General features: G+C 44.1%; 2 protein-coding genes and 1 long non-coding RNA gene across 10 annotated transcripts in view; all 3 read right to left on the bottom strand.

Annotated features, from left to right (window-relative positions):
- Positions 1–24,491, bottom strand: part of fam184ab (family with sequence similarity 184 member Ab) — a 204,527-nt gene that overhangs the window by 72,155 nt on the left and 107,881 nt on the right. The gene's annotated exons all lie outside the window — the stretch shown is intronic.
- LOC139556282 (uncharacterized) lies at positions 2,226–4,329 on the bottom strand. Its single transcript, XR_011671096.1, has 3 exons — positions 4,203–4,329; positions 3,426–3,506; positions 2,226–2,364 (listed from the first exon to the last, which is right to left on the bottom strand). It is a non-coding gene; the product is annotated as an uncharacterized lncRNA (long non-coding RNA).
- On the bottom strand, positions 18,777–22,626 carry LOC139556273 (uncharacterized). Its single transcript, XM_071370005.1, has 3 exons — positions 22,473–22,626; positions 20,314–20,407; positions 18,777–20,167 (listed from the first exon to the last, which is right to left on the bottom strand). Exons 2-3 carry the CDS (start codon positions 20,334–20,336, stop codon positions 19,177–19,179), a joined length of 1,014 nt encoding a protein of 337 aa, XP_071226106.1. The 5' UTR covers positions 20,337–20,407; positions 22,473–22,626; the 3' UTR covers positions 18,777–19,176.

The raw sequence follows: 24,491 nt of genomic DNA, 5'->3' as shown, positions 1-24,491 counted from the left end.
GTCCTTCAATCGCTATAAATCATATTGTAATGAGGCACCATGACCTTTTACCTCTGTTTGACCTCTGATCTCTTGGCTCTGGTTATTTTTCCATGCGGACCTGGTTCCACTTCACCTCCAATGTGCTGCAGCAGCCCATAAGCAGTATCTCAGCATGGAGCTTCACGGCTCAGACTCACACTGTGCGGCAGAGCCCACTCCCCTGAGTCTAATCAGCCATACAGAGAGCACAGATCCTGTCGGCTTAACCCCCCCCGCTGTCTGCTCTGTTCTACATGTGTTTGTGTGTGAGTGTGTGCACGCTATATCAGAGTGGGAGAGAATAATAACTTTATTCCACCATATTACCAGCTCATCAATCAATGCTTAAGGAATCAGTGAAGGAACTGGGGTAATATCGTACAACATGCCACCTTCACACCACATGACACGGGGAAATATGGTTAACATGAGACAACAGATGGTGTATATACTGTTCCCTCCTGATCTGACCAAATCATTCCTCTCACAACGCTCACATTACAAACATGCTGAGAGAAACTGCTATGAATCTGCCAGGGGAGAGCGGTGCAGAGGAACAGGATCTCTGAGAGAATAGTAATATACCTGTGGAGAGGGCGTGAGGGGTCTGAAGATGGATATGACCAGATGGAGGGTAGTAGGAGGTTGTGGATGTGGTGGGTTGATGTTGTGTGCATGTGTCTTAAGCATTAGCGGAGTGCCATCAATCCCTTCTGTCTGTTTAGAAAGGTGTCTTATTGCTCTGTGAACTGCATACAGGCAGTAGATTAGAGAACTGTGTTAACCAAGGGGTTATGACTTTACTGTGTGAGAATAATAGTCAATACTGAGCTGTAAAAGATCGAAATGAAAAAGACCAGTGCAGCTCATTTTGGTAATATTTTTCATCCATCCATGGATTTGTGAGTCTGTGCTGCCCTCTAGTGGGTAGTACAATAAAGCCCTTGTGAGCACTAAGCACTGAATATGAGAAGTAATGTGCTTCTTTGTATGAAAAATACTGTACCTAAATATGAGGAAATATATGTAATATGTAAAAAAATAAAAAATGTAGAAATAGCTGTTCATGGAAACAATGGATACTGAGTGTACAAAACATTAAGAACACCTTCCTAATATTGAGTTGCGCCCCCTTTTGCCCTCAGAACAGCCTCAATTCATTGGAGGATGGACTCTACAATGTGTCAAGCATTTCACAGGGATACTGGCCCATGTTCACTCCAATGCTTCCCACAGTTGTGTCAAGTTGGCTGGATGCCCTTTGTTCGGGTGGTGGACCATTCTTTATTTTTATAATATGTTTATTATTTTCCAATATTTTTTTTTTTAAAAGACAGCAATACAAACAATGACATTCATTGTACTGTTGAATGGGATGGCCAATTTAGAGGACAAAACAAAACTTAACTCACACATACACAAAATAAAACAAAATCCTATTAGGTGGTACATGTATAAGAAGACAGCATATAGTCATTACAAGCAGTGTAGTTAAGCCAAAAATAAATATTGAGTGGAGTACAGCACAGAGTAGCAGCAGATCATCAACTAGTTATGAGGCGGGACTAGACCATTTATCCAGTATCGGCTGCCATATTTTGTAAAACACTGGACTTCTATTGGAGGTATTTTATCGAATCTTTTCCATACGTATTACATTCCCTAAATCCCGTAACCACATTTCAAAGGTAGGTACAGTCTCCAATTTCCAAAATTGCAATATGAGCCTTTTGGCTAATAGAGTACAAAGAGAGACAGCTTTCCCTTCCTGGTTTTTCCCATCAACTGTACCAAACAGAGCGATCAATGGGTCTGGGGCTAGAACTCTATCAAAGGCTTTAGATAAGTAATCAAAAATGAGAGCCCAGTAAGCATGTAACTTAGGGCATGTTCAGAATAAGTGGGGGTGGACCATTCTTATTACACGGGAAACTGTTGAGTGAAAAACCCAGCAGCGTTGCAGTTCTTGATACAAACCGGTGCCCATGGCACCTAATACCATACCCCGTTTGAAGGCACTTAAATATTTTGCCTTGCCCATTCACTCTCTGAATGGCACACATACACAATCCTTGTCTCTTGAGTTGGTTGAGATCAGCACCTCAGGAGTAAATGTCAGTTGGCTTTTCATAGCCGATCATTCAGAGTTAGAGACAGCAGGTGCGGTAGAGAGTGTCCAAAACAGCAGATCTGGGACAGGTAGCACGTCCGGTGAACAGGTCAGGGTTCCATAGCCCCAGGCAGAACAGTTGAAACTGGAGCAGCAGCACGACCAGGTGGACTGGGGACAGCAAGGAGTCATCAGGCTAGGTAGTCCTGAGGCATGGTCCTAGGGCTCAGGTCCTCCAAGAGAAAGAAAGAAAGAGAGAAAAAGAGAGAGAGAATTAAAGAGAGCATACTTAAATTCACACAAGACACCGGATAAGAGAAGAGAAATACTCCAGATATAACAGACTGACCCTAGCCCCCCGACACATAAACTACTGCCGCATAAATACTGGAGGCTGAGACAGGAGGGGTTGGGAGACACTGTGGCCAGGTCCGACGATACCCCCGGGCAGGGCCAAACAGGCAGGATATAACCCCACCCACTTTGCCAAAGCACAGCCCCCACACCACTAGAGGGATATCTTCAACCACCAACTTACAATCCTGAGACAAGGCCGAGTATAGCCTACAAAGATCTCCCCCACGGCACAACCCAAGGAGGGGCGCCAACCCGGACAGGAAGATCACGTCAGTGACTCAACCCACTCAAGTGACGCACCGCTCCTAGGGATGGCATGGAAGAGCACCAGTAAGCCAGTGACTCAGCCCCTGTAATAGAGTTAGAGGCAGAGAATCCCAGTGGAGAGGGGAACCGGCCAGGCAGAGACAGCAAGGGCGGTTCGTTGCTCCAGAGCCTTTCCGTTCACCTTCAGACTACACTCAATCATAGGACCTACTGAAGAGATGAGTCTTCAATAAAGACTTAAAGGTTGAGACCGAGTCTGCATCTCTCACATGGATAGGAGAAAGCCCTGCCTCCAGCTGTTTTAGAAATTCTAGGGACAGTAAGGAGGCCTGCATCTTGTGACCGTAGCGTACGTGTAGGTATGTACGACAGGACCAAATCGGAAAAGTAGGTAGGAGCAAGCCCATGTAATGCTTTGTAGGTTAGCAGTAAAACCTTGAAATCAGCCCTTGTTTTAACAGGAAGCCAGTGTTGAGAGGCTAGCACTAGAGTAATATGATACATTTTTTTGGTTCTAGTCAAGATTCTAGCAGCTGTGTTTAGCACTGTTTATTTAGTGCTTTATATGTGGTTATTTCATGAAATTATGTACTGTAAGTATGTGTAATTAATTCAAATTGTTGTCTCATGAAATGTAATTGTTTCTTTAACATAACTTACAATAACTTACTTTGTTTGGAGACTTACTACTTGATTGTAGAGTTTCAGATTGGCAGCCTTCAGTTGATGTCTCCCCACTGTATGGCAGCTCCTTGATGAAATGTCCCAATCATATGTTTGTATCTATACATACTGACTCTGATCCTTAAGGCTGTGTTTAGACTGGCAGCCCATTTCTGATCTTTTTTCCACTAGTTGGTCTTCTGACCAATAACGTCAGACCTTTTCACATGAGATCTTTTTCAGAGCTGATCTGATTGGTCAAAAGACCAATAAGTGAAAAAATATATCAGAACTGGGCTGTCTGTGTAAACGAAGCCTTTGTGTAACTGAAGCCTTTAGCCTCACACTACGTAGGAAATCTAGTTTCATTTCTTGAGAACTGAATGACTATCAGGTTAATAAGTAGCCTGAACAGCTGCTAGTGATTGCTGATTGCCTGTGTTTTGAAGGTCCTAACTTGTTTACCATGGTGAGCTGTCTCTTTGTAGATAGCACTTTACAATATGTAATTATCAGGTATTTACTGAGACATTTCATAGTAAAATGGTAAATGGACCTTGTTTCCATTTTTTTTATCCAGGTAAGTTGACTGAGAACACATTCTCATTTACAGCAACAACCTGGGGAATAGTGCCATGGGATCTTTAATGACCTCAGAGAGTCAGGACACCCGTTTAACGTTCCATCCCGAAAGACAGCACCCTACACAGGGCACTGCCCTGGGGCATTGGGATATATATATATATATATATTTTAAAAGACCAGAGGAAAGAGTGCCTCCTACCGGCCCTCCAACACCACTTCCAGCAGCATCTGGTCTCCCATCCAGGGACTGACCAGGACCAACCCTGCGTAGCTTCAGAAGCAAGCCAGCAGTGGTATGCAGGGTGGTATGCCGCTGGCCATTGGATCTATTGAAATAAGCAGCAGATGTTTACCAATTGGGTATGAATTCTTTGAAGTAAGTACCAGAAAGTATCCACAGGTAAAAACAGTACTGTAAAATAAGGTGCTACATTTATGTTTTTATTAAGGTGGCAAGATGCTCATGTGGACCTGCACAAGAAGTTCAGTGAAACCAGATAATGTGGATGTAATAAGATGCTCCCTGGCGATGGATCAATAACAGAGGGGCACTCTTTTAGCCGATTTGAAGGACTCCTTTTCAAATGTAACCTATCTTAGTAAAAGCAAGAATACAAAATACTGTATGTGTTAAACAATACACATTTATGTGGGGTATAAATAATGAGAGTGGGGAAAAAGAGCTCCACCCAATCGACAGGCATTGTTTACTTTGACATATAGGCATAAATATTTGAATTTAATTGAAAAATATCATATATTAAATGGGTTCTAACCTCATGTCTATACATAACTACATCAAATATGAAAAAATACAAAAGATCATTGAAAAACACAGTCTCGTGGTAATACATACTTAATAGCATCAATTATAAACACCTCACGTGACAGGATTTAATCCTCATCATATGATGATGTTCTGAATGAATGTGTTATAGTTAGTTTGGTTATTCTGGTTTCATGATTGAGTTATAAATATGCATAAATATTTCTTGTAGCTTCCAAAAGCTATGAGGTACTGTTGGTGCTGTCTGATTGCTTGTCTCTTCTTTTCTGCTCCACAATGTATTCAGCTTCTGAGCGGTATAGACGACAACAATTACATGCACAGTTGTAGCTGTTGGAGACACACCTTACCCCAAGAAATGGATCAACAGCCTCACAAGCAGTGAGGTTTTTGATCAGTTTTTCTCTATCAACTCGTAGGGTCTGACCTTCTGGCAGGTGGAACGCCAGGGTCACATGGTCCCACACATACCACTTGTCATATTCATACAAACAATCAAAAGGTTCCACTTCAACCACCTGTGGCCTATGAATTACCGGCTGAAACTCATGGGTTTCAGACACTGCTTGTGCATGCCAGACCATGGTCCCCTCTTGGTATATAAAAACATCTTCTCCACCATTATTAAGAGCTGGGTACTTCTCCAATTCCTGTACACCTGGACTGTGAACAAGCGCTGTGTACATAATCTCTTGTTTGTAGACAGTAGTTCCATACACTCTCAGGACAGGCTGTTTTCCACCACAGATCTGCTGACCTTACATCATCAGGAGATCAGACAGACTGAAAGTGAACCTGAAGTTCCCATAACGTGATGCCTTCCTGAAGGCAGGTGAGGTGGTCAACTTGCTGAGGAAGGGTTGCTGCATCTGTCTTTGTTCAGGTGTTCTGTCTGGGAAGATCTTCTCCAGGTAACAGTCTTCTGCTGCTCTGATATCATCATGGTCTATCGCTAGACCCCACCACAGGAGACTCTTCTCCCCGCCCTTAAATCCACCTGAATCCAAGATTCCATCAAGACCAGACTTTGTGGTGACATGGGTCACACTGGATAAGTGAAACTCAATATCAGTGAGCTGTGGGATGTCTTTCTGAACATTCTTGTAACAAGGGAGGCCTTCCATGTCTCTCAGTGTGTTTAGAGTCTTTTGTGTTCCCCAAAAATAGGTCTCCTCTATCCCTCTGGCATTTAGACGCTTCATTCTCCTACCCTGAGAGGATGAACTGTACTGAATATTAGGGGTTTCAATTCAATTGACTTCAATTCAACTATCTATATGATGTAATTAATCTCAAGATATGCTAAATGCACTTAGTAGTAGTAAATTAATTAATTGGAAATACAAGCACGTTCTTGGTCGGTGTTGTTATCGAATAATGATGTTTCACAATTTGATATAAGTTTCTATAGTCCACCATGTTGCAACAGGACACCCTACACTTGTTTAAATTACCTAAAGTGAAAGGACTCTGCTCTCACTCCAGGAATTTAGTTTAAACAAACACATGTATTTATGATTAGGAGTAGACATTCTATTGATTACGCTGTTGTACTTGTAGCTTTCCACAGAATGAGAATACTCACGTTATAGAGAACTAACTTGAAGATCAAATGGGCGCACGGACAACCTTGGGTTTGAAAAAAGCTCCTCTTATTTTACATCGGAGAAACTGGTACTGTATTAGCCAGTGTTATATGTCATTTGCGTTCCTAGAGAACCCGCCGACGATGGGTTCACATTCGTCTCTCTAGTCTAGATATACGGGTTGCCTCCCACAATGTTACCGATCTGGGATTCCCCGAGACTAGAGTTTACATAAGTGTAAACAAATCAACAACAGTCCATCCACTATTTCCGTACCAGTCACTGACTGTCGTCATAGGAGTGGAAGAGAAAAGGCTAGATCATCTTTGGTGAAACTCAACGTTAATGCTTATGTTCGTCAGTTCTGCACAGTTCTGCGCATACATATCAAAGGAATTAAACAGAAGTTATTAACCCCATTTCATTGTGAAATAAAATTAAACAATTAAAGTGGTGGTGGTTATTTTCCATTGTTCAGGCAGCTGATAGTGGCCTCTAGATCTGCACTATCTTCTAGGATTGATGTGCATTCCCGGTAACACACTCGTATCCCCCGTGGACCGGCTCATACATAAAGCATCCTCTATTCATGCTGCAAAGGCATCATTTTACTAGATTTGTTATGAAGTTAAATCATTGCCATAATGATTTGAGCTTGTAGAATAGATTTGTAGTTGTAAACACAATTTGCAAGTGCATAACCGTGAACATGAAAAAATCATCTGTAGTTGTAAACATTCTCAAACATGTAATTGATGAGTTGTAATGAGTTGTGAACATGAAAAAAAAAGAAAATATTTGTAGTAGGAGCTCTGGTAGGTGGGACCTGTTTATTCTAACCAATCAGATCATGTTTTCATAGACCAGCATACACTACACTGGTTGGTTGGTGACAACTCAAATGGGCCCAGATGGGCCGTGTTGTCTGGCGCAACCTCCTGCCAATCATGACGTGCCTTACCTGGTTACCACTGACTGATTGCGGCAATGTCCACCAAAGAAGCCCAGGCACAGACATAAGGGGAAAATATATTTGGCCCAGCTAACAGCTTACCTTTGGTGGACATTGTGCAATCAGTCTTAGTGGTATCCCAACCAACGGACAGCATAACACATAACTGTCTGTGCGGGTCGCTATACAGCCCCCCCCCCCCCCCCCCACCAGAAAGTACCTTGTCCCCGAGGGAACAAACAAAGTCTCTGAAGTGACCCGGAGGTCTCCTTTGCCTGCGTGGTCGTGATGGTTGTAGAGTGTCCAGATGTGAAACAGTGGGCTCAGTCCGTGGCAGGGTGCTGCCCCTCTGGGGCTCAGAGGATGAGGGCGGGGACATGGGGGACAAGGATGAGGGAACAGGGAATAGGGTCCGTGGCTCTGGAGAACCACACAGTGACACGGGGAGGGAGACTGGGTGAGTGAGCTGTCTGGATCCTTGTCTGCTGCGCTTGGGGAATGTCATTGCCAGAGAGAGGAATTGTGGGAGTCCCTGGGGTTTGGGGAGAATAGGCCCTTCTGTATGGGACTAACCTGGCCCGGTGCAGTGCCACCTTTCTCCCCTGGGAGGAAGCTGCACCCAGGACACAACCTCCCCTACCCTCTCCAGGACACTGCAGGGCCCCACCCAGTGGCTGTCCAACTTGGGGCATCTGCCTTTTTTCCTTAGGGGGCTGTAGACCCAGACCAGCTCCCCAGCCACAAAGTGCCTTCCCCGGGTGTGCACGTCATAGTTCCTTTTCTGCCTCACACCTGCATTCACCAGCTGCTCTCTGGCGAAGGTGTGGGCTGTCTCCAGGCGGTCCTGGAGTCTCCGGGCATACTCCGGCCCCGGGAGAACAGGAGGGCTATCCAGGGGCCAACCAAACGCCATCTCTGCAGGGGATCGGCTCTCTCTCACCAGCATGAGAAGGGCAGGCGTGCAGGAGGTGGAGTCTTGGACAGCGGAGCAGCATGCCATGAAGACCATGGGCAGGTGCTTGTCCCAGTCATGCTGGTGTTTAGCAGAGACGATGGCCAGCTGCTGTCCAAGCGTTTTGTTGAAGCGCTCCACAAGGCCATCACTTTGAGGATGATGAGGAGTAGTGCGGATGGAGAGGAGTAGGTCTTGTGCATACCCAGCCTCTCTCATGGTGGAAAACACATGGGAATCAACGTTTCTGCCTTGGTCGCTGTGGATGGACTCTGCAGTTCCAAACCTACTGAACATCCCCGCTGTCAGGGTGTCGACAATGGTCTCTGCCTCCTGGTCAGGCAGAGCATAGGCCTCGGGCCATTTTGTGAAAGAGCCCCCAGTAAAAGCCCTGACGGAGGCGGCGCAGTGTTTTTGTGACCCCAAAGTGTCCAGTCCCCACCCCTCTCCTCTCCTGTAGCTGGCTCGTTCCATGCCCGCTGTAGCACACCATCAGCCAGCGCAGTCTCTCAATCTTTGACCACAACCCTTTGGTCGCGAGTGAGAGCGCTGCCACCTCTTCCCATGGTGGCCTCAGCTGCGCCTCTACCCACTGTAGCACTGGCTGTAGGTCTGTGTCCCGTCCCTGCTGCTGCGCCCATTCAGCCATGTTGACAGTCTGCAGCTCACAGCAGACAGGCCGGCTCGCCCGACACACTGTGGCCAGACCCCCTTCTCTGCACACAGCTCTCTGTCACGGCCCTCTGTCCGCTCACAGCGGCAGCAACGCCATGTCCCGAGCGGATTACAGGCGGCTGAATGAGGTAACCAGGAAGGACTCATACCCATACCACGCATCGATGAGTCGCTGGACCTGGTTAGGGGGTGGTCCTGGTTCTCCTCACTAGACCTTTGCAGTGGCAACTGGCAGGTGCCCCTCTTCCCGGAGGCCAGAGCCAAAACTGTGTTCTACACTAACGGAGCACACTGACAGTTCAAGGTCAAGCAAACGCTCCAGCTACTTTTGAGCTTTTGATGGACAGGGTGCTGGATGGCATCCCCCGACAGGAGTGTCTGGTATCCTCTCCTCTCCCATCTGGGGTGGCTGGGGGGCGTGGCCCGGGCTCATGGAGGGATGTGTCGTGGAGGTAGCTGGTGGAATGTAACACAGCTGTAGGTGACCGAGGGGCTGGGGAAAAGTCACACACAGACGTGGGGGGGGGGCAGCCATGAATCTCTGCTGCTTTAACTGTTGGAGTAGGGGGTTGTTGGGTTGAGTGAATGTGACATTAGGGGGGGGGCATGGTGACTGCCAGCCCTACCTGGAAGCTCAGTGTGCCCCCATTTAGGTCTAACTGGCAGCCTGTGCTCCTAAGAAAGCCCAACCCCAGGATACAAGGGTCCTGCACAGCCGCCCCCCACACAGGATGACTCACAGTTCTGCCCCCTACTGTCAGTCATTATTCCCTTCCCTTTCATGGGTGCCAGCTCACCTGTGACTGTGCTGAGCTGCACAGTTGTGGGCTCAAACTGAGTCCAACCTGGGACAATATCCGGCCTCACCAGGGCTACTGTGGACCCAGTGTCCACCAGGGAAGAGCAGGGCATCCCCTCCACAGAGACAGGGACATGACAAAAGTCCCCAATACAGGTCCAGCCCACCACAACAGGCTCCATCCGCTTGCACTCGTCTGCTTCTGGGGGACGTGGAGCCTGTCTCATGGTCTGCTGGCCACACCCCCAGCAGACCATGGGACCAGGGTGTGTGTTGCAAGCAACCTATAGCAACACAGCAATCATTTCAGCCACCCATACAGGCTTTTCCGGCTCTGGCCTGCTCTGGCCCCCAGCCCGCACAGTGGGTGTGTCTTCCTGCACCCCAACCAAAGCTAAAGCCCACACGAGCTCCATCTCCAAAGCCATCTCCAAGGCTATTTGCAATGACTCAGGGTGAGCCAGCTGAGTCTGTATGCGCAGCTCCGTAGGAGAGAGCACCTGTATGAACTGGTCCTGTGCTAGCTCGCTCTGCACGGAGGGGGGCATGTGAGCATATGCCCGCCGAGAGAGGCTCTCAATGTCATTAGCTAGCACCCGTAGAGGCTCTATAGGCTGCCTGCGTCCGTCTATTACTCAGTTCGGAGCGCAGCAGCCGGGGGTGTACACATTGTCTAAAGCGTCTCCTCAGTGCTCGTGCTAAAGCTCCATAATCACATCTGTCCTAGCGGGTAATCAATATCAAACAGGACAGAGCATCACCCGGGAGGCACAAAGTCAATTGCAGTGCCCTATCTTCATTTGACCACCCCCCAAAATGAGCTAACAATTCAAACTGAGCATGAAAAACTTAGGGTCTTAACAGATACGGACGCAATCGGGGACTGGACACCGCCATGTTTGTTTACATCCTGAGCCCCAGCCTCCTCGTCATGCAGCGTCGACGTCACCCCTTCGGTCCGCCCACCGGAATCCGCGCGAAGCACAGTCGACGAAGCACTCATGCCCATTTCAGCGGCCATCATTCTTGCGGTCACCCTCAAGCGGCCTCTGTGCTCCGATGCCCTGGCGATCTCCTCGGGCAGATCCTCCGACATCCATGCACACGCACCTTGGCCATAATGGTCCCCTACCTCCACCTTCGGATTCCCTTGAAGCATTTTCAACCCCCGTTCTCCACGTAACGTTAGCTAGCCACGGTAGTCAGCTAGCTAGCTGGCTAACTCTTATCCACGTTTTTACTTCTGACACCAATGTAATGACCTGGCTAGATCATAAATGAACAATTGTCCAGACAAAGGGTTGAGTTTACAAAATCCCGGTGTATTAACCACACTCAACACAGGCTACTGTTCGACCGTAGCCCACGCCAAATAGATCAATGATACCCATATAAAACAACCGTGACTATCTCTTGTTAAGACCAGATGTAAGAGAGAGAATGAAAGAGATTTGCGTCAGTTCATATCTGGCATCAGGACAAAATGTGATTCAGAGTCCCTGAATATATTTTAAGTATTTTAATTAAACTCAAACGTATAAATGGTAAATGCAATTTTCGTATACAGTGATCCCTCGCCACTTCGCGGTTCACTTATCGCGGATTCGCTATTTCGCGGATTTTCATAATGCATTTTTTATTTTTTTTTGGTGCATTGTGCTCTGCATTCTGATTCGCTAAAAACTCACTCCCGCTTCTTGTATCAAAACATGCTACGAATTGTGCTATCATTTTGTCGTCTCGTGCAGTTATGTGTACGTACATAAAACAGCTTGGCAAATTTACATTAAGTTGGCCAGGAAGGAAGGAAGGACTAACGCTTGGTCGCTTAGCAACCATGGTGCGAATGGCCACTGAACTTAAGCGAGTAGCTGAGGAATGGGACCCTTTGATGAGCCGTTCATTACAGTTCTCCAACGTAATCGATGGTGGCATGTCGGTGTACAAGGATCTTTTTGCAAAGAAGAAAAAAGAGCGACAACAGCTGCCTATCACTATGCTCTTCTCCCGAACAAACACACCTGCACCGCGGGCTTCAGAAGAAGAGAACACTGCAGAGCGCAGTCAGGATGCAGCGGCCCAGTCTGAAGAGCAGTGAAACGGCCTACACGTGAGTCACTGTATTTGTATACATGTAATAGTTGCTAATTGTAAAAAAAAAAGAAGTTTTCTATTTCGCGGATTTCACTTATCGCGGGTCATTTTCGGAACGTAACCCCCGCGATAAACGAGGGATTACTGTATACGGGTTCGCTGTTTCACCGCACAGGATGAACAGAGAACTGTGGAATGTACTCAAATAGTAGTTTTTATACTATGACAATTTTATTCTCAACGTGTCCAGTTGGCCTATCACAGTAGAGGCTGGGCCTGGTTTAGACTTTGCCCCCTTTTGCTGGCCCTTTGTCCAAGCTCCTTGGAGCGTTCCTTTGTCCACATCTGGTTGTTGGGTAGAGCAGCTCCGTCCTGTGTCCCCCATGATTCTTTACTCAAACAATTCCTAATATGGTACTGAACTGTCTCTTCACCATCCTGGTTGGCCCAGAGTGATGCACCCCTCCCCTCTCCAGACTGTCCACAGCTTTTATGGCCTGTGGTGGTCAGTTCTTGCACACCTACACACACCCCCCCCCCCCCCCCTCTGTCTTGTGTGTGTGCGTAACAAAACAACATTCATTTTCAACCTATATGCTACCCGGCTATAGTGCATAAACATAAATCCTAACAAGAACAATGGCTAAGAATGGTCTTAAACTTGCGATGCTTCGCCCCCCCCCCTATTTTGTTGCCTTACAACCTGGAATTAAAAAAAAAATGTTGGGGGGGGTTGTATTATTTGATTTACACAACATGCCTACCACTTTGAAGATGCAAAATATTTTTTATTATGAAAGAAACAAGAAATAAGACAAAAAAAACTGAAAACTTGAGCGTGCATAACTATTCATCCCCCCAAGTCAATACTTTGTAGAGCCAACTTTTGCAGCAATTACAGCTGCAAGTCTCTTGGGGTATGTCTCTATAAGCTTGGCACATCTAGCCACGGGGATTTCTTCCCATTCTTCAAGGCAAAACTGCTCCAACCCCTTCAAGTTGGATGGGTTCCGCTGGTGTACAGCAATCTTTAAGTCATACCACAGATTCTCAATTGGATTGAGGTCTGGGCTTTGACTAGGCCATTCCAAGACATTTAAATGTTTCCCCTTAAACCACTCAAGTGTTGCTTTAGCAGTATGCTTAGGGTCATTGTCCTGCTGGAAGGTGAACCTCCGTCTCAGTCTCAAATCTCTGGAAGACAAACAGGTTTCCCTGAAGAATTTCCCTGTATTTAGCACCATCCATCATTCCTTCAATTCTGACCAGTTTCCCAGTCCCTGCAGATGAAAAACATGGGGATGCTGTTCTCGGGGTGATTAGAGGTGTTGGGTTTGCACCAGACATAGCGTTTTCCTTGATGGCCAAAAAGCTACATTTTTGTCTTATCTGACCAGAGTACCTTCTTCCATATGTTTGGGGAGTCTCCCACATGGCTTTTTTCTGGCCACTCTTCCGTAAAGCCCAGCTCTGTGGAGTGTACAGCTTAAAGTGGTCCTATGGACAGGTACTCCAATCTCCTCTGTGGAGCTTTGCAGCTCCTTCAGGGTTATCTTTGGTCTCTTTGCTGCCTCTCTGATTAATGCCCTCATTGCCTGGTCCATGAGTTTTGGTGCCCTCTCTTGGCAGGTTTGTTGTGGTGCCATATTCTTTCAATTTTTTAATAATGGATTTAATGGTGCTCCGTGGGATGTTCAAAGTTTCTGATTTTTTTATAAACCAACCCTGATCTGTACTTCTCCACAACTTTGTACCTGACCTGTTTGGAGAGCTTCTTGGTCTTCATGATGCCGCTTGCTTGGTGGTGCCCCTTGCTTAATGGTGTTGCAGACTCTGGGGTCTTTCAGAACAGGTGTATATATATATAATGAGATCATGTGACAGGTCAAGTGACACTTAAATAAAGTCCATCTGTGTGTAATCTAACTAATTATGTGGCTTCTGAAGGTAATTGGTTGCACCAGATCTTATTTAGGGGCTTCATAGCAAAAGGGGTGAATACATATGCACGCACCACTTTTCCGTTTTGATTTTTTTTACTTCTCTGCCACCAGTACGCACCCCTTACATTGGCAGGGATGCAGAGTTGTTTTTTCATAGGTAGACCTAAAGGTTTTTAGGCAAAATAACCCTATCAACACGGAAAGCTCCTTGAAAGAGGTCATATTGGGACAAAATCAATGATGGCCTATTGCATCGACAATAGAATGAAAATTAACTAAACTTTTTAGATATCAGATTTTTTTATATAAATACATTGCTACAATGACACACTTAGCTAGCTAGCCACTTCGTTTCTTTCTGTTAGCATGTGCATATAGTACACCATTATGCTTTCGGGATATGTATTTTCAGATTCCACAATGATTCATTAGTTCAAATCAAACTTTGTCAAATGCGCCGAATACAACAAGTGTAGACCTTACCGTGAAATGCTTACAAGCCCTTAACCAACAGTGCAGTTCAGAAATAGTTAAAGTATTTACCAAATAAACTAAAGTAACACAATAAAATAACAATAACGAGGCTATATACAGGGGGTACGTACCAAGTCAATGTGCGGGGGTACAGGTTAGTTGAGGTAATTTGTACATGTAGGTAGGGGTGAAGTGACTATGCATAAATAATAAATAGCGCGTAGCAGCAGTGCAAAACAAATGGGGGGGGGGGTCAATGTAAATATTAATTGTTCAGCAGTCTTATGGCTTTGGGGTAGAAGCTGTTAAGGATCCTATTGGTCCTAGATTTGGGGCACCGCTTGCCGTGCGGTAGCAGAGAGAACAGTCTATGACTTGGGTGACTGTAGTCTTTGACAATTTTTGGGGCTTTCCTCTGACACAGATCCTGGATGGCAGGAAGCTTGGCCCCAGTGATGTACTGGGCCGTACGCACTACACTCTGTAGCGCCTTACGGCCGGATCCCGAGCAGTTGCCATACCAGGCGGTGATGCAACCGGTCAGGATGCTCTCGATGGTGCAGCTGTAGAACTTTATGAGGATCTGAGGACCCATACCAAATCTTTTCAGTCTCCTGAGGGGAAAAAGGTGTTGTCGTGCCCTCTTCACGACTGTCTTGGTGTGTTTGGACCATGTTAGTTTGCTGGTGATGTGAACACGAAGGAACTTGAAGCTCTCGGCCCGCTCCACTACAGCCCCGAATTCTGCTACGAATTTGCAAACGTATGCTACGATTTCTAGCTAGGTGGCTCCCGGGAGACACAGCGGAACCCTAGGTTAGAGGCAGAGCTGTCAGGGGTGTTCTAACTACGTGCTGCACACCTGTACCTGTAACAGTAGGACTGGAGTGGTAGAGAGAGAAAAAGAGAAGCAGACATTTGCATGTAAATTACAGCGATTGAATCTAAGGTCCTGTTTTGAATGTTTTTCTAAATGCACCATTAGTTCCATGCTCCCTGGAAGACCTACTCACTGATCCAACAACTGGATAGATCAGATATGCCTCGTACCTACGACTGCAGCACAGCCCTGAAAAAAATAAATAAACGTAAACCACACCCTCTCGTATTATTGCTTTATTACTCAAGTATAAGTATTAAAAGTAAGTAAGAATTCAAACAAGGCCAATGTGTGTTTTAGATTCATAAAGGCTATTTAAATGAAGTCCTTTCCTCCTTCACAAGACTCCTTCAGATGAAACAATTCCAGCTCTGTGCTCAGGACTCGTTTTGCATGCTGTCCATCGCATCACCAACGCAACCAGAGCTCGTGGGCAGACTGGTTGTGTCACCAGTTGCTTCTCCGAGGAGGTGGGGCTAACAGCTCAGTATACTGTGGAAGATAGCCTAGCAACTTCTTTATTTAACTAGGCAAGTCAATTAAGAACACATTCTTATTTACAATGATGGCATAACAAGAGGCAAAAGGCCTCCTGTGGGGACACGGGCTGGGATAAAAATACATTTAAAAAACAAGTAGGACAAAACACACATCACGACAAGAGAGACACCACAACACTCCATAAAGAGAGACATAAGACAACACAACAACAACACAAACATGGTAGCAACACAACATAGCAGCAGCACAACATAGTACAAACATTGTTAGGCACAGACAACAGCATGAAGGGCAAAAAGTTAGAGAACAATACATCACATGAAGCAGCCACAAGTTTCAGTAAGAGTCCATGATTGAGTCTTTGAATGTACAGATGGAGATAAAACTGTCCAGTTTGAGTGTTTTTTGCAGCTCCCTTGCATTACCAATTACAACAATACATTGTGTTAGTCAAGATGAAAGACTCTCCCTCTAGCTTTGGTAGCTGAGTCAGGCTAGTCTACATGGACATAGAAGTCAAATACACACCAGAGCCTAGCCGGTCTCTGAACCACCCACACAGAGACAACAGGCCCCTCCATACAGAAAGGCCCACTGTACTGGACTACACTGCACTAAGCTAAAGCGCTGCCTTTCCTTGGTGTTCACTGCTATTCTGACACTACACATCTGCATCAGTATTGGCCGTGGTATAGTTATAACCCTTTAGTTAATGGTTATCTTGGTTACCTTATGGCACATGTAGGAGCCTCCTTTCTTCACTCGGTCTCTGCCTGGTGGTGGTCCTGTCTGTAAAAGAGAGGAGAGAAAATATCAGAACATGAAGAGGAAATCCTCACAGATATGAGTGCCACATAAAATAAACGTGTTTGTGTATTATCGTCCTTAGTGTGGTGAACAGTCCACCAGTCAGATGTCCACTCCCATGCATTCCCCACCATGTTGTACAGGCCATAGCCGTTAGCAGGAAATGACATCACCTGCAGGAGACAGAGAGCTACTAAATGGATACTTTTATATTCTAAACCAAAAAGGTGTCCCTTTGCAGACGCACATTATTGAAATGGCATTGCAACCTTTGCATGGGAAGCATATTAAATAGATCTATAGATAATTAAACACCACATACACTGAGTGTACAAAACATTAGGAGCACCTTCGTCCTGCCGTGTAGTTCTGGGCTGATCCCTCACCTTCCTCATGATCATTGATGCCCCACGAGGTGAGATCTTGCATGGAGCCCCAGACCGAGGGTGATTGACCGTCATCTTGAACTTCTTCCATTTTCTAATAATTGCACCAACAGTTGTTGCCTTCTCACCAAGCTGCTTGCCTATTGTCCTGTAGCCCATCCCAGCCTTGTGCAGGTCTACAATTTTATCCCTGATGTCCTTACACAGCTCTCTGGTCTTGGCCATTGTGGAGAGGTTGGAGTCTGTTTGATTGAGTGTGTGGACAGGTGTCTTTTATACAGGTAACAAGTTCAAACAGGTGCAATTAATACAGGTAATGAGTGGAGAACAGGAGGGCTTCTTAAAGAAAAACTAACAGGTCTGTGAGAGCCGGTTGGTAGGTGATCAAATACTTATGTCATGCAATAAAATGCAAACTAATTACTTAAAAATCATACAATGTGATTTTCTGGATTTTTGTTTTAGATTCCGTCTCTCACAGTTGAAGTGTACCTATGATAAAAATTACAGACCTCTACATGCTTTGTAAGCAGGAAAACCTGCAAAATCAGCAGTGTATCAAATACTTGTTCTCCCCACTGTATATGACACTTTTCAATCTGTTAGCATACCTTCTACAGATGCCATTAAGGCAAAATGGGAGGAAGAACTAGGGGCTGACATTTCTGTGGCAGACTGGGAAGATAGCTTGGAGTATATCCACACCTGCTCCATTAACTCCAGACATCATCTCTTACAATTCAAGGTATTACACAGATTACACTATTCCAAAACTAAACTGCATAGGATATTTCCTGATACATCCCCTATGTGTGATACATGTCAGGCTGCACAGGGTACACTACTCCACTGCTTTGCCCTATGCTCTAACTTGTATGGTTATTGGTGTGGAATTTTTAGGATCCTCTCTGAAATTCTGGAGACTTCAATAGACCCAGACCCGCTTCTGATAATCCTGGGAGTGTCTGAATCCCTAAACGGATTAACCAACCCCCCAAAACAACTCATCTCTTACAGTCTCATTTCGGCAAAAATAATTATCTTGTTGTTTTGGAAAAATAGGGAAGCTCCCTCTACCAAATTATGGCTCAGCGAATTGGCAAACACTGTATACTTAGAAAGAATTAGATATAATCTGAACAATAAATGATCAACATTTGATCAAATTTGGCAGCCTTTCCTCTCTTACTTGGACCAGTCGGCGCTGTGAACTTGTACATTTTAACGCGCTCTCAATTGTAATATTTTAATCTACCTTTGGGCAGCATGTGCTTGCCCCGCCACCCAAGCAGTTGGGAGGGGAATAGGGGGGAATAAGGGGGGGGGGGGGGGGGGTGACATCTACCCTCTTTCTTTCTACCTGTCCTTGTTCTGTATGTCTTGTTTTGTAATATTTGTTTTGTACCCAGAATTCTGGGTCTTGTTGTTTGTCTGCTCTTTTATGTTTAGATTAGAATTGTATACTTGTCTTTTATACCTATACACCATTCTTGTGTGTGTTCAATAAAAAAATATTTGAATGGGAAAAAATGAAAGCTGTCAGCATGGGTCCAGTGGGAGTGGTACCCGTCCAGTGATTGTTACAGTCATCTGTTTATGTGGGATCAAGGGATTGCTGTTTGAGGACTCCCATTCCTTCGTGTACTGTATATGATCAATTATAATATTCTGATCAGAGGTGAGCTCATACATTTTAGGGTAACATTTTCTGAAAGCAAAGCTGAAATAAGCAACAAGAAAATAAAACATTTGTTGGTTGTTAAAAAATAGTTGTCATTGCTGACATATTAAACCACACTATCTTCAAATACTAAACCCTTTAGAGAAATGTTTGTAGGCATTATCATGATCATTTGTCGGGATGATGGAAATTGAAGCAGGCCGTTTAAATGAAATCTCTTGTAGCAGGTCACAATAAAACCAGGCAACGATTGTGTCGTCATTCTTGGAATTTATTGCCAAAGCAGACAAAGTATTTTTTTTAGATGCATCATCACTTTATCCAGGGATAGGTTGGAAAGGAAATTACAACAATGTTTAGAAAAAAAGATGATTAAAAAAAAAAAATGTTTAAGTACTAGAGCCTACATTAACATAATCACTGGGGACACTCGAGTGCTATGGGAAAAGGCTACAGAACTATGACACAACACCATTTCATGATGATGCACAATTTGTTGAAACTGTTGGTTAACTACATTATTGGTATAAATCTTATATGACAAAAGATGATGCTGTCACATTTTTTTCAGTCAAGTTAAAACACCACACCTGATTGAATTAATTTCCCTAATCATAGGCTTTTTGAATAAGCTACTGGAGGGAAAAAGACAAACTTCAACAGTTGGTTTTGGAATCACATGATATGCCCTCAACTATTTCATCAGCTGTGGTGAGGGGTACGAGACACTTTCCACATGGACATGTACCCACACACTCGTGCCCTTTTCTGCGACATTTCACTCCAATAAACATTTCATCGGCATCACAAGTAGTAAGGTTTTTGATCACAATCTCCATGTCAAAATGTAGGGCCTGACCTTCAGGCAGGTGGAACGCCAGTGTCACATGGTCCCACATGTACCATGCATTCCCCCCGCCTTCTGTTCCTACATTTTGGTTAACTTCATCTATGGCTAACCCAAAGGCATGGGTTTTAGACATGGCTTGTGCACGCCAGACAATGTTGCCCCTCATGTAAGCACAGACAGCATCATCACTACCATCACCAAGAACTGGGTACTTCTCAAATTCCTTATCATCTGGACTGTGAACAAGCACTGTGTACATGATCTCTTGTTTGTAGACTACAGTCTCATACACTCTCAGGACAGGCTGTTTTCCACCACAGATCTGCTGACTGTACATCATCAGGAGATCAGACAGACTGAAAGTGAACCTGAAGTTCCCAAAGCGTGATGCCTTCCTGAAGGCAGGTGAGGTGGTGAACTTGCTGAGGAAGGGTTGCTGCATCTGCCTCTGCTCAGGTGTTCTGTCAGGGAAGATCTTCTCCAGGTAACGGCGTTCTGCTGCAATGATATCGTCATCATCCACAGGAAGATTGCACCACAGGAAACTCTTCTCACCCCCCTTAAATCCACCTGATTTCAAGATTCCATCAAGGCCTCCTTTTGTAGTGACATGGGCAACTTTGGACAGATGGAACTCTGGTGCTTCTGGGTATGGTGCAATGTCTTTTGATAGGTATCTATCTATTCCTGGCTCTTCTAAAAGGGTCTTCTCTTGTTTCAATGTGGCGATATTCTTATGCTCTCGACTGGAAAAGTTCTCCTTTACATCTCTGTCATTATAACGCACCTTCATTTCCCTAAGATAAAAATAAAACATTTAAAATGTTTGTTGAACAGACATGCAATTCTGCTCTCCGCACCTATTTAGTAGGCTACAAATAATGTATATTTCTTTGCACACACACACACACTAGATTTGAATTGTTACCGTGATACAATCTACCTTTTTGTTCCAGGTTTGGACATAGCTGCTTGATGGAAGATCTGCGGTCTGGTAGATGTAGATAGCTCTTGTCAATCCACAATGAGTGAATAACCTGTACAGTAGTTCAATCAGACATTCATTAAAAGTATCTGAACAACAGTTTGTATCCAAGAGCACTGTTAAAGTGGCTCTCCCAATTAACTGGAACCAATTAGCCTTCTTTTTTAAAAAGTTGTCAGGATGGTTTTACTAACATCCATCCCTGACTTGGAAAAATAAATAACATGTTAAGTCCCCCTTACTTACAGATTAATATCATCATCTGAACTACACTTTTAGGTTGGATGAACTATAACATGGATATTGGTGCAACTATAAAGGTCATTTTGACTGTTTAAATAGTGTACAGTACATACAGTGCCTTGCAAAAGTATTCATCCCCCTTGGCGTTTTTTCCTATTTTGTTGCATAACAACCTGTAATTTAAATCTATTTTTATTTGGATCTCATGTAATGGACATACACAAAATAGTCAAAATTGGTGAAGTGAAATGAAAAACAATTACTTGTTTAAATTTTTTATTTTATTTTAAATTAAACGGAAAAGTGGTGCGTGCATATGTATTCACCCTTTTGCTATGAAGCCCCTAAATAAGATCTGGTGCAACCAATTACCTTCAGAAGTCACATAATTAGTTAAATAAAGTCCACCTGCGAGCAATCTAAGTATCACATGATCTGTCACATGATCTCATTATATACACCTGTTCTGAAAGGCTCCAGAGTCTGCAACACCACTAAGCAACGGGCACCACCAAGCAAACGGCACCATGAAGACCAAGGAGCTCTCCAAACAGGTCAGGGTTGTGGAGAAGTACGGATCCACGGAGCACCATTAAATCCATTATTAAAAAATTGAAAGATTATGGCACCACAACAAACCTGCCAAGAGAGGGCCACCCACCAAAACTCACAGACCAGGCAATGAGGGCATTAATCAGAGAGGCAACAAAGATACCAAAGATAACCCTGAAGGAGCTGCAAAGCTCCACAGCGGAGATTGGAGTATCTGTCCATAGGACCACTTTAAGCCGTACACTCCACAGAGCTGGGCTTTACGGAAGAGTGGCCAGAAAAAAGCCATTGCTTAAAGAAAAAATAAGAAAACACATTTGGTGTTCGCCAAAAGGCATGTGGGAGACTCCACAAACATATGGAAGAAGGTACTCTGGTCAGATGAGACAAAAATCAAGGAAAAATCTATGTCTGGCGCAAACCCAACACCTCTCATCACCCCGAGAACAGCATCCCCACAGTGAAGCATGGTGGTGGCAGCATCATGCTGTGGGGATGTTTTTCATCTGCAGGGACTGGGAAACTGGTCAGAATTTAAGGAATGATGGATGATGCTAAATAAAGGGAAATACTTTAGGGAAACCTGTTTCAGTCTTCCAGAGATTTGAGACTGGGATGGAGGTTCACCTTCCAGCAGGACAATGACCCTAAGCATACTGCTAAAGCAACACTCGAGTGGTTTAAGGGGAAACATTTAAATGTCTTGGAATGGCCTAGTCAAAGCCCAGACCTCAATCCAATTGAGAATCTGTGGTATGACTTAAATATTGCTGTACACCAGCAGAACCCATCCAACTTGAAGGAGCTGGAGCAGATTCGCCTTGAAGAATGGGCAAAAATCCCCGTGGCTAGATGTGCCAAGCTTATAGCATACCCCAAGAGATTTGCAGCTGTAATTGCTGCAAAAGGTGGCTCTACAAAGTATTGACTTTGGGGGGAGGGTGAATAGTTATGCACTCTCAAGTTTTCCGTTTTTTTGTTTCACAATAAAAATATTCTGCATCTTCAAAGTGGTAGGCACTTTATTCCAGGTTGTAAGGCAACAAAATAGGAAAAATGCCCCCTTACTTACAGATTGATATCATCATCTGAACTACACTTTTTAGGTTGGATGAACTATAATATGGATTTTGATTAAACTATAAAGGTAATTTTGACTGTTTCAAAAGTGTACAGTACATATGTTATTATTGTACTAAAGTTACAGGCTCATACCATATTACATGACATAAGCTAATTATAATTTACATATGTACAAATTAAATCAAATTTTTGTCTAATGAAATGTAATTATTTCTTTAACATAACCTACAATAACTTACTTTGTTTGGAGACTTACTGCTTGATTGTAGAGTTTCAGATTGGCAGCCTTCAGTTGATGTCTCCCCACTGTATGGCAGTTCCTTGATGAAATGTTCCAATCATATGTTTGTATCTATACATACTGACTCTGATCCTTAAGGCTGTGTTTAGACTGGCAGCCCATTTCTGATCTTTTTTCCACTAGTTGGTCTTCTGACCAATAACGTCAGACCTTTTCACATCAGATCTTTTTCAGAGCTGATCTGATTGGTCAAAAGACCAATAAGTGAAAAACTATATCAGAATTAGGCTGTCTGTGTAAACGAAGCCTTTGTGTAACTGAAGCCTTTAGCCACACCCTATGTAGGAAATCTAGTTTCATTTCTTGAGAACTGAATGACTATCAGGTTAAAAAGTAGCCTGAACAGCTGCTAGTGGTTGCTGTTTGCCTGTGTTTTGAAGGTCCTAACTTATTTGTCATGGTGTGCTGTCTCTTTGTAGATAGCACTTTACAATATGTAATTCTCAGGTTCTTACTGAGACATTTCATAGTAAAATGGTAAATGGATGTTGTTTCCATTGGATCTATTGAAATAAGCAGCAGATGTTTACCAATTGGGTATGAATTCTTTGAAGTAAGTACCAGAAAGTATCCACAGGTAAAAACAGTGGAAACAGTACTATAAAATAAGGTGCTACATTTATGTTTTTATTAAGGTGGCAAGATGCTCATGTGGACCTGCACAAGAATAATGTCAGACCTTTTCACATCAGATGTTTTTCAGAGCTGATCTGAAAGTGAAAACATTTATTAGAATTGGGCTGTGTATAAACAAAGCTTTTAGCCACACCCTACATAGGAAATCTAGTTTCATTTCTTGAGAACTGAATGACTATCAGGATAATAAGTAGCCTGAACAGCCGCGAGTGATTGCTGTTTATCTGTCTTTTGAAGGTCCTAAATCATGGTGAGCTGTCTCTTTGCATCTGTCTCTCTCATTGTGACTAGGGTATTTCGTGCTCCCCAAAAATAGGTCTTGTCTAACCCTCTGGCATTAATACGTTTCATGGTCCTACCCTGAGAGGCTGAATTGTACTGAATATTAGCGGTCAATAGGCCTAATGAAGGTCATCAGGGGATGACATTTGACTTCAATTCAAATATCTGTATGGTGTAATTCATCTCAAGATATGCAAAATGCACATAGTAGCTGTTTGTAAAAATGTCTCAATAAATTGAGAAACACAAGCATGTCCTTGGTTGTTGTTGTTTGTTACCCAATAATGATCTTTCACAATTTGAGAACGGTTTCTATAGTCCACCATGTTGAAACAGGACACCCTACGCCTGCTTTAAGTTACCCAAAGTGAAACAGCTAATCCCTGCCCTCACTCTGCCCTCACTCCAGGAATGTAGTTACACAAACACATGTGTTTATTATTCAGAGTAGACATTGTTGATTACGCTGTTGTACTTGTAGCCTTCCACAGAATGAGAATACTCCCATTATATAGGCCTAACCTAAAGATCAAATGGGCGCACGGACACACTTGGGATTGACAACTGCTCCTCCTATTTTCAGTCCGAGAAAATAGACTATAGAGTTCACATACGTGTAAACAAATCAACAACAGTCCATCCACTATTTCTGTAAAGGCACTGAATGTCGTCATATATAAACTATTTCTGTGGCTCTACGGGTTCCATGCCCTAATATGAAACCAAACTAAACTTAGTGCAAGGCAATAAGATAACGGTGGCTAAATGCCAGAGGGGATGAGTCATTAAGAGGAGTTACTATGAGGGTGACGTAAGGAGGAATAATGTATAAAAATTGTTTGCCAAGACTGGAAAGGCAGTTGTATTCATGAACCAGCTCGGCTTTTGTTATGTTGTAATAAAAAGTCTATTTGAACTCACAGGCTCCGGTATTTGTGAAATATGATTGACCGAATATTTCCACGACACCAATCATGACTTGCGTTACCAGGTTACCACTGACTGATTGCACAATGTCCACCAAAGAAGCCCAGCCACT

This window comes from Salvelinus alpinus, chromosome 27, assembly GCF_045679555.1.
Source record: "Salvelinus alpinus chromosome 27, SLU_Salpinus.1, whole genome shotgun sequence".
In the NCBI taxonomy this organism is placed as follows: Eukaryota; Metazoa; Chordata; class Actinopteri; order Salmoniformes; family Salmonidae; genus Salvelinus; species Salvelinus alpinus.
This window is presented reverse-complemented; position numbering and strand designations above follow the sequence as displayed.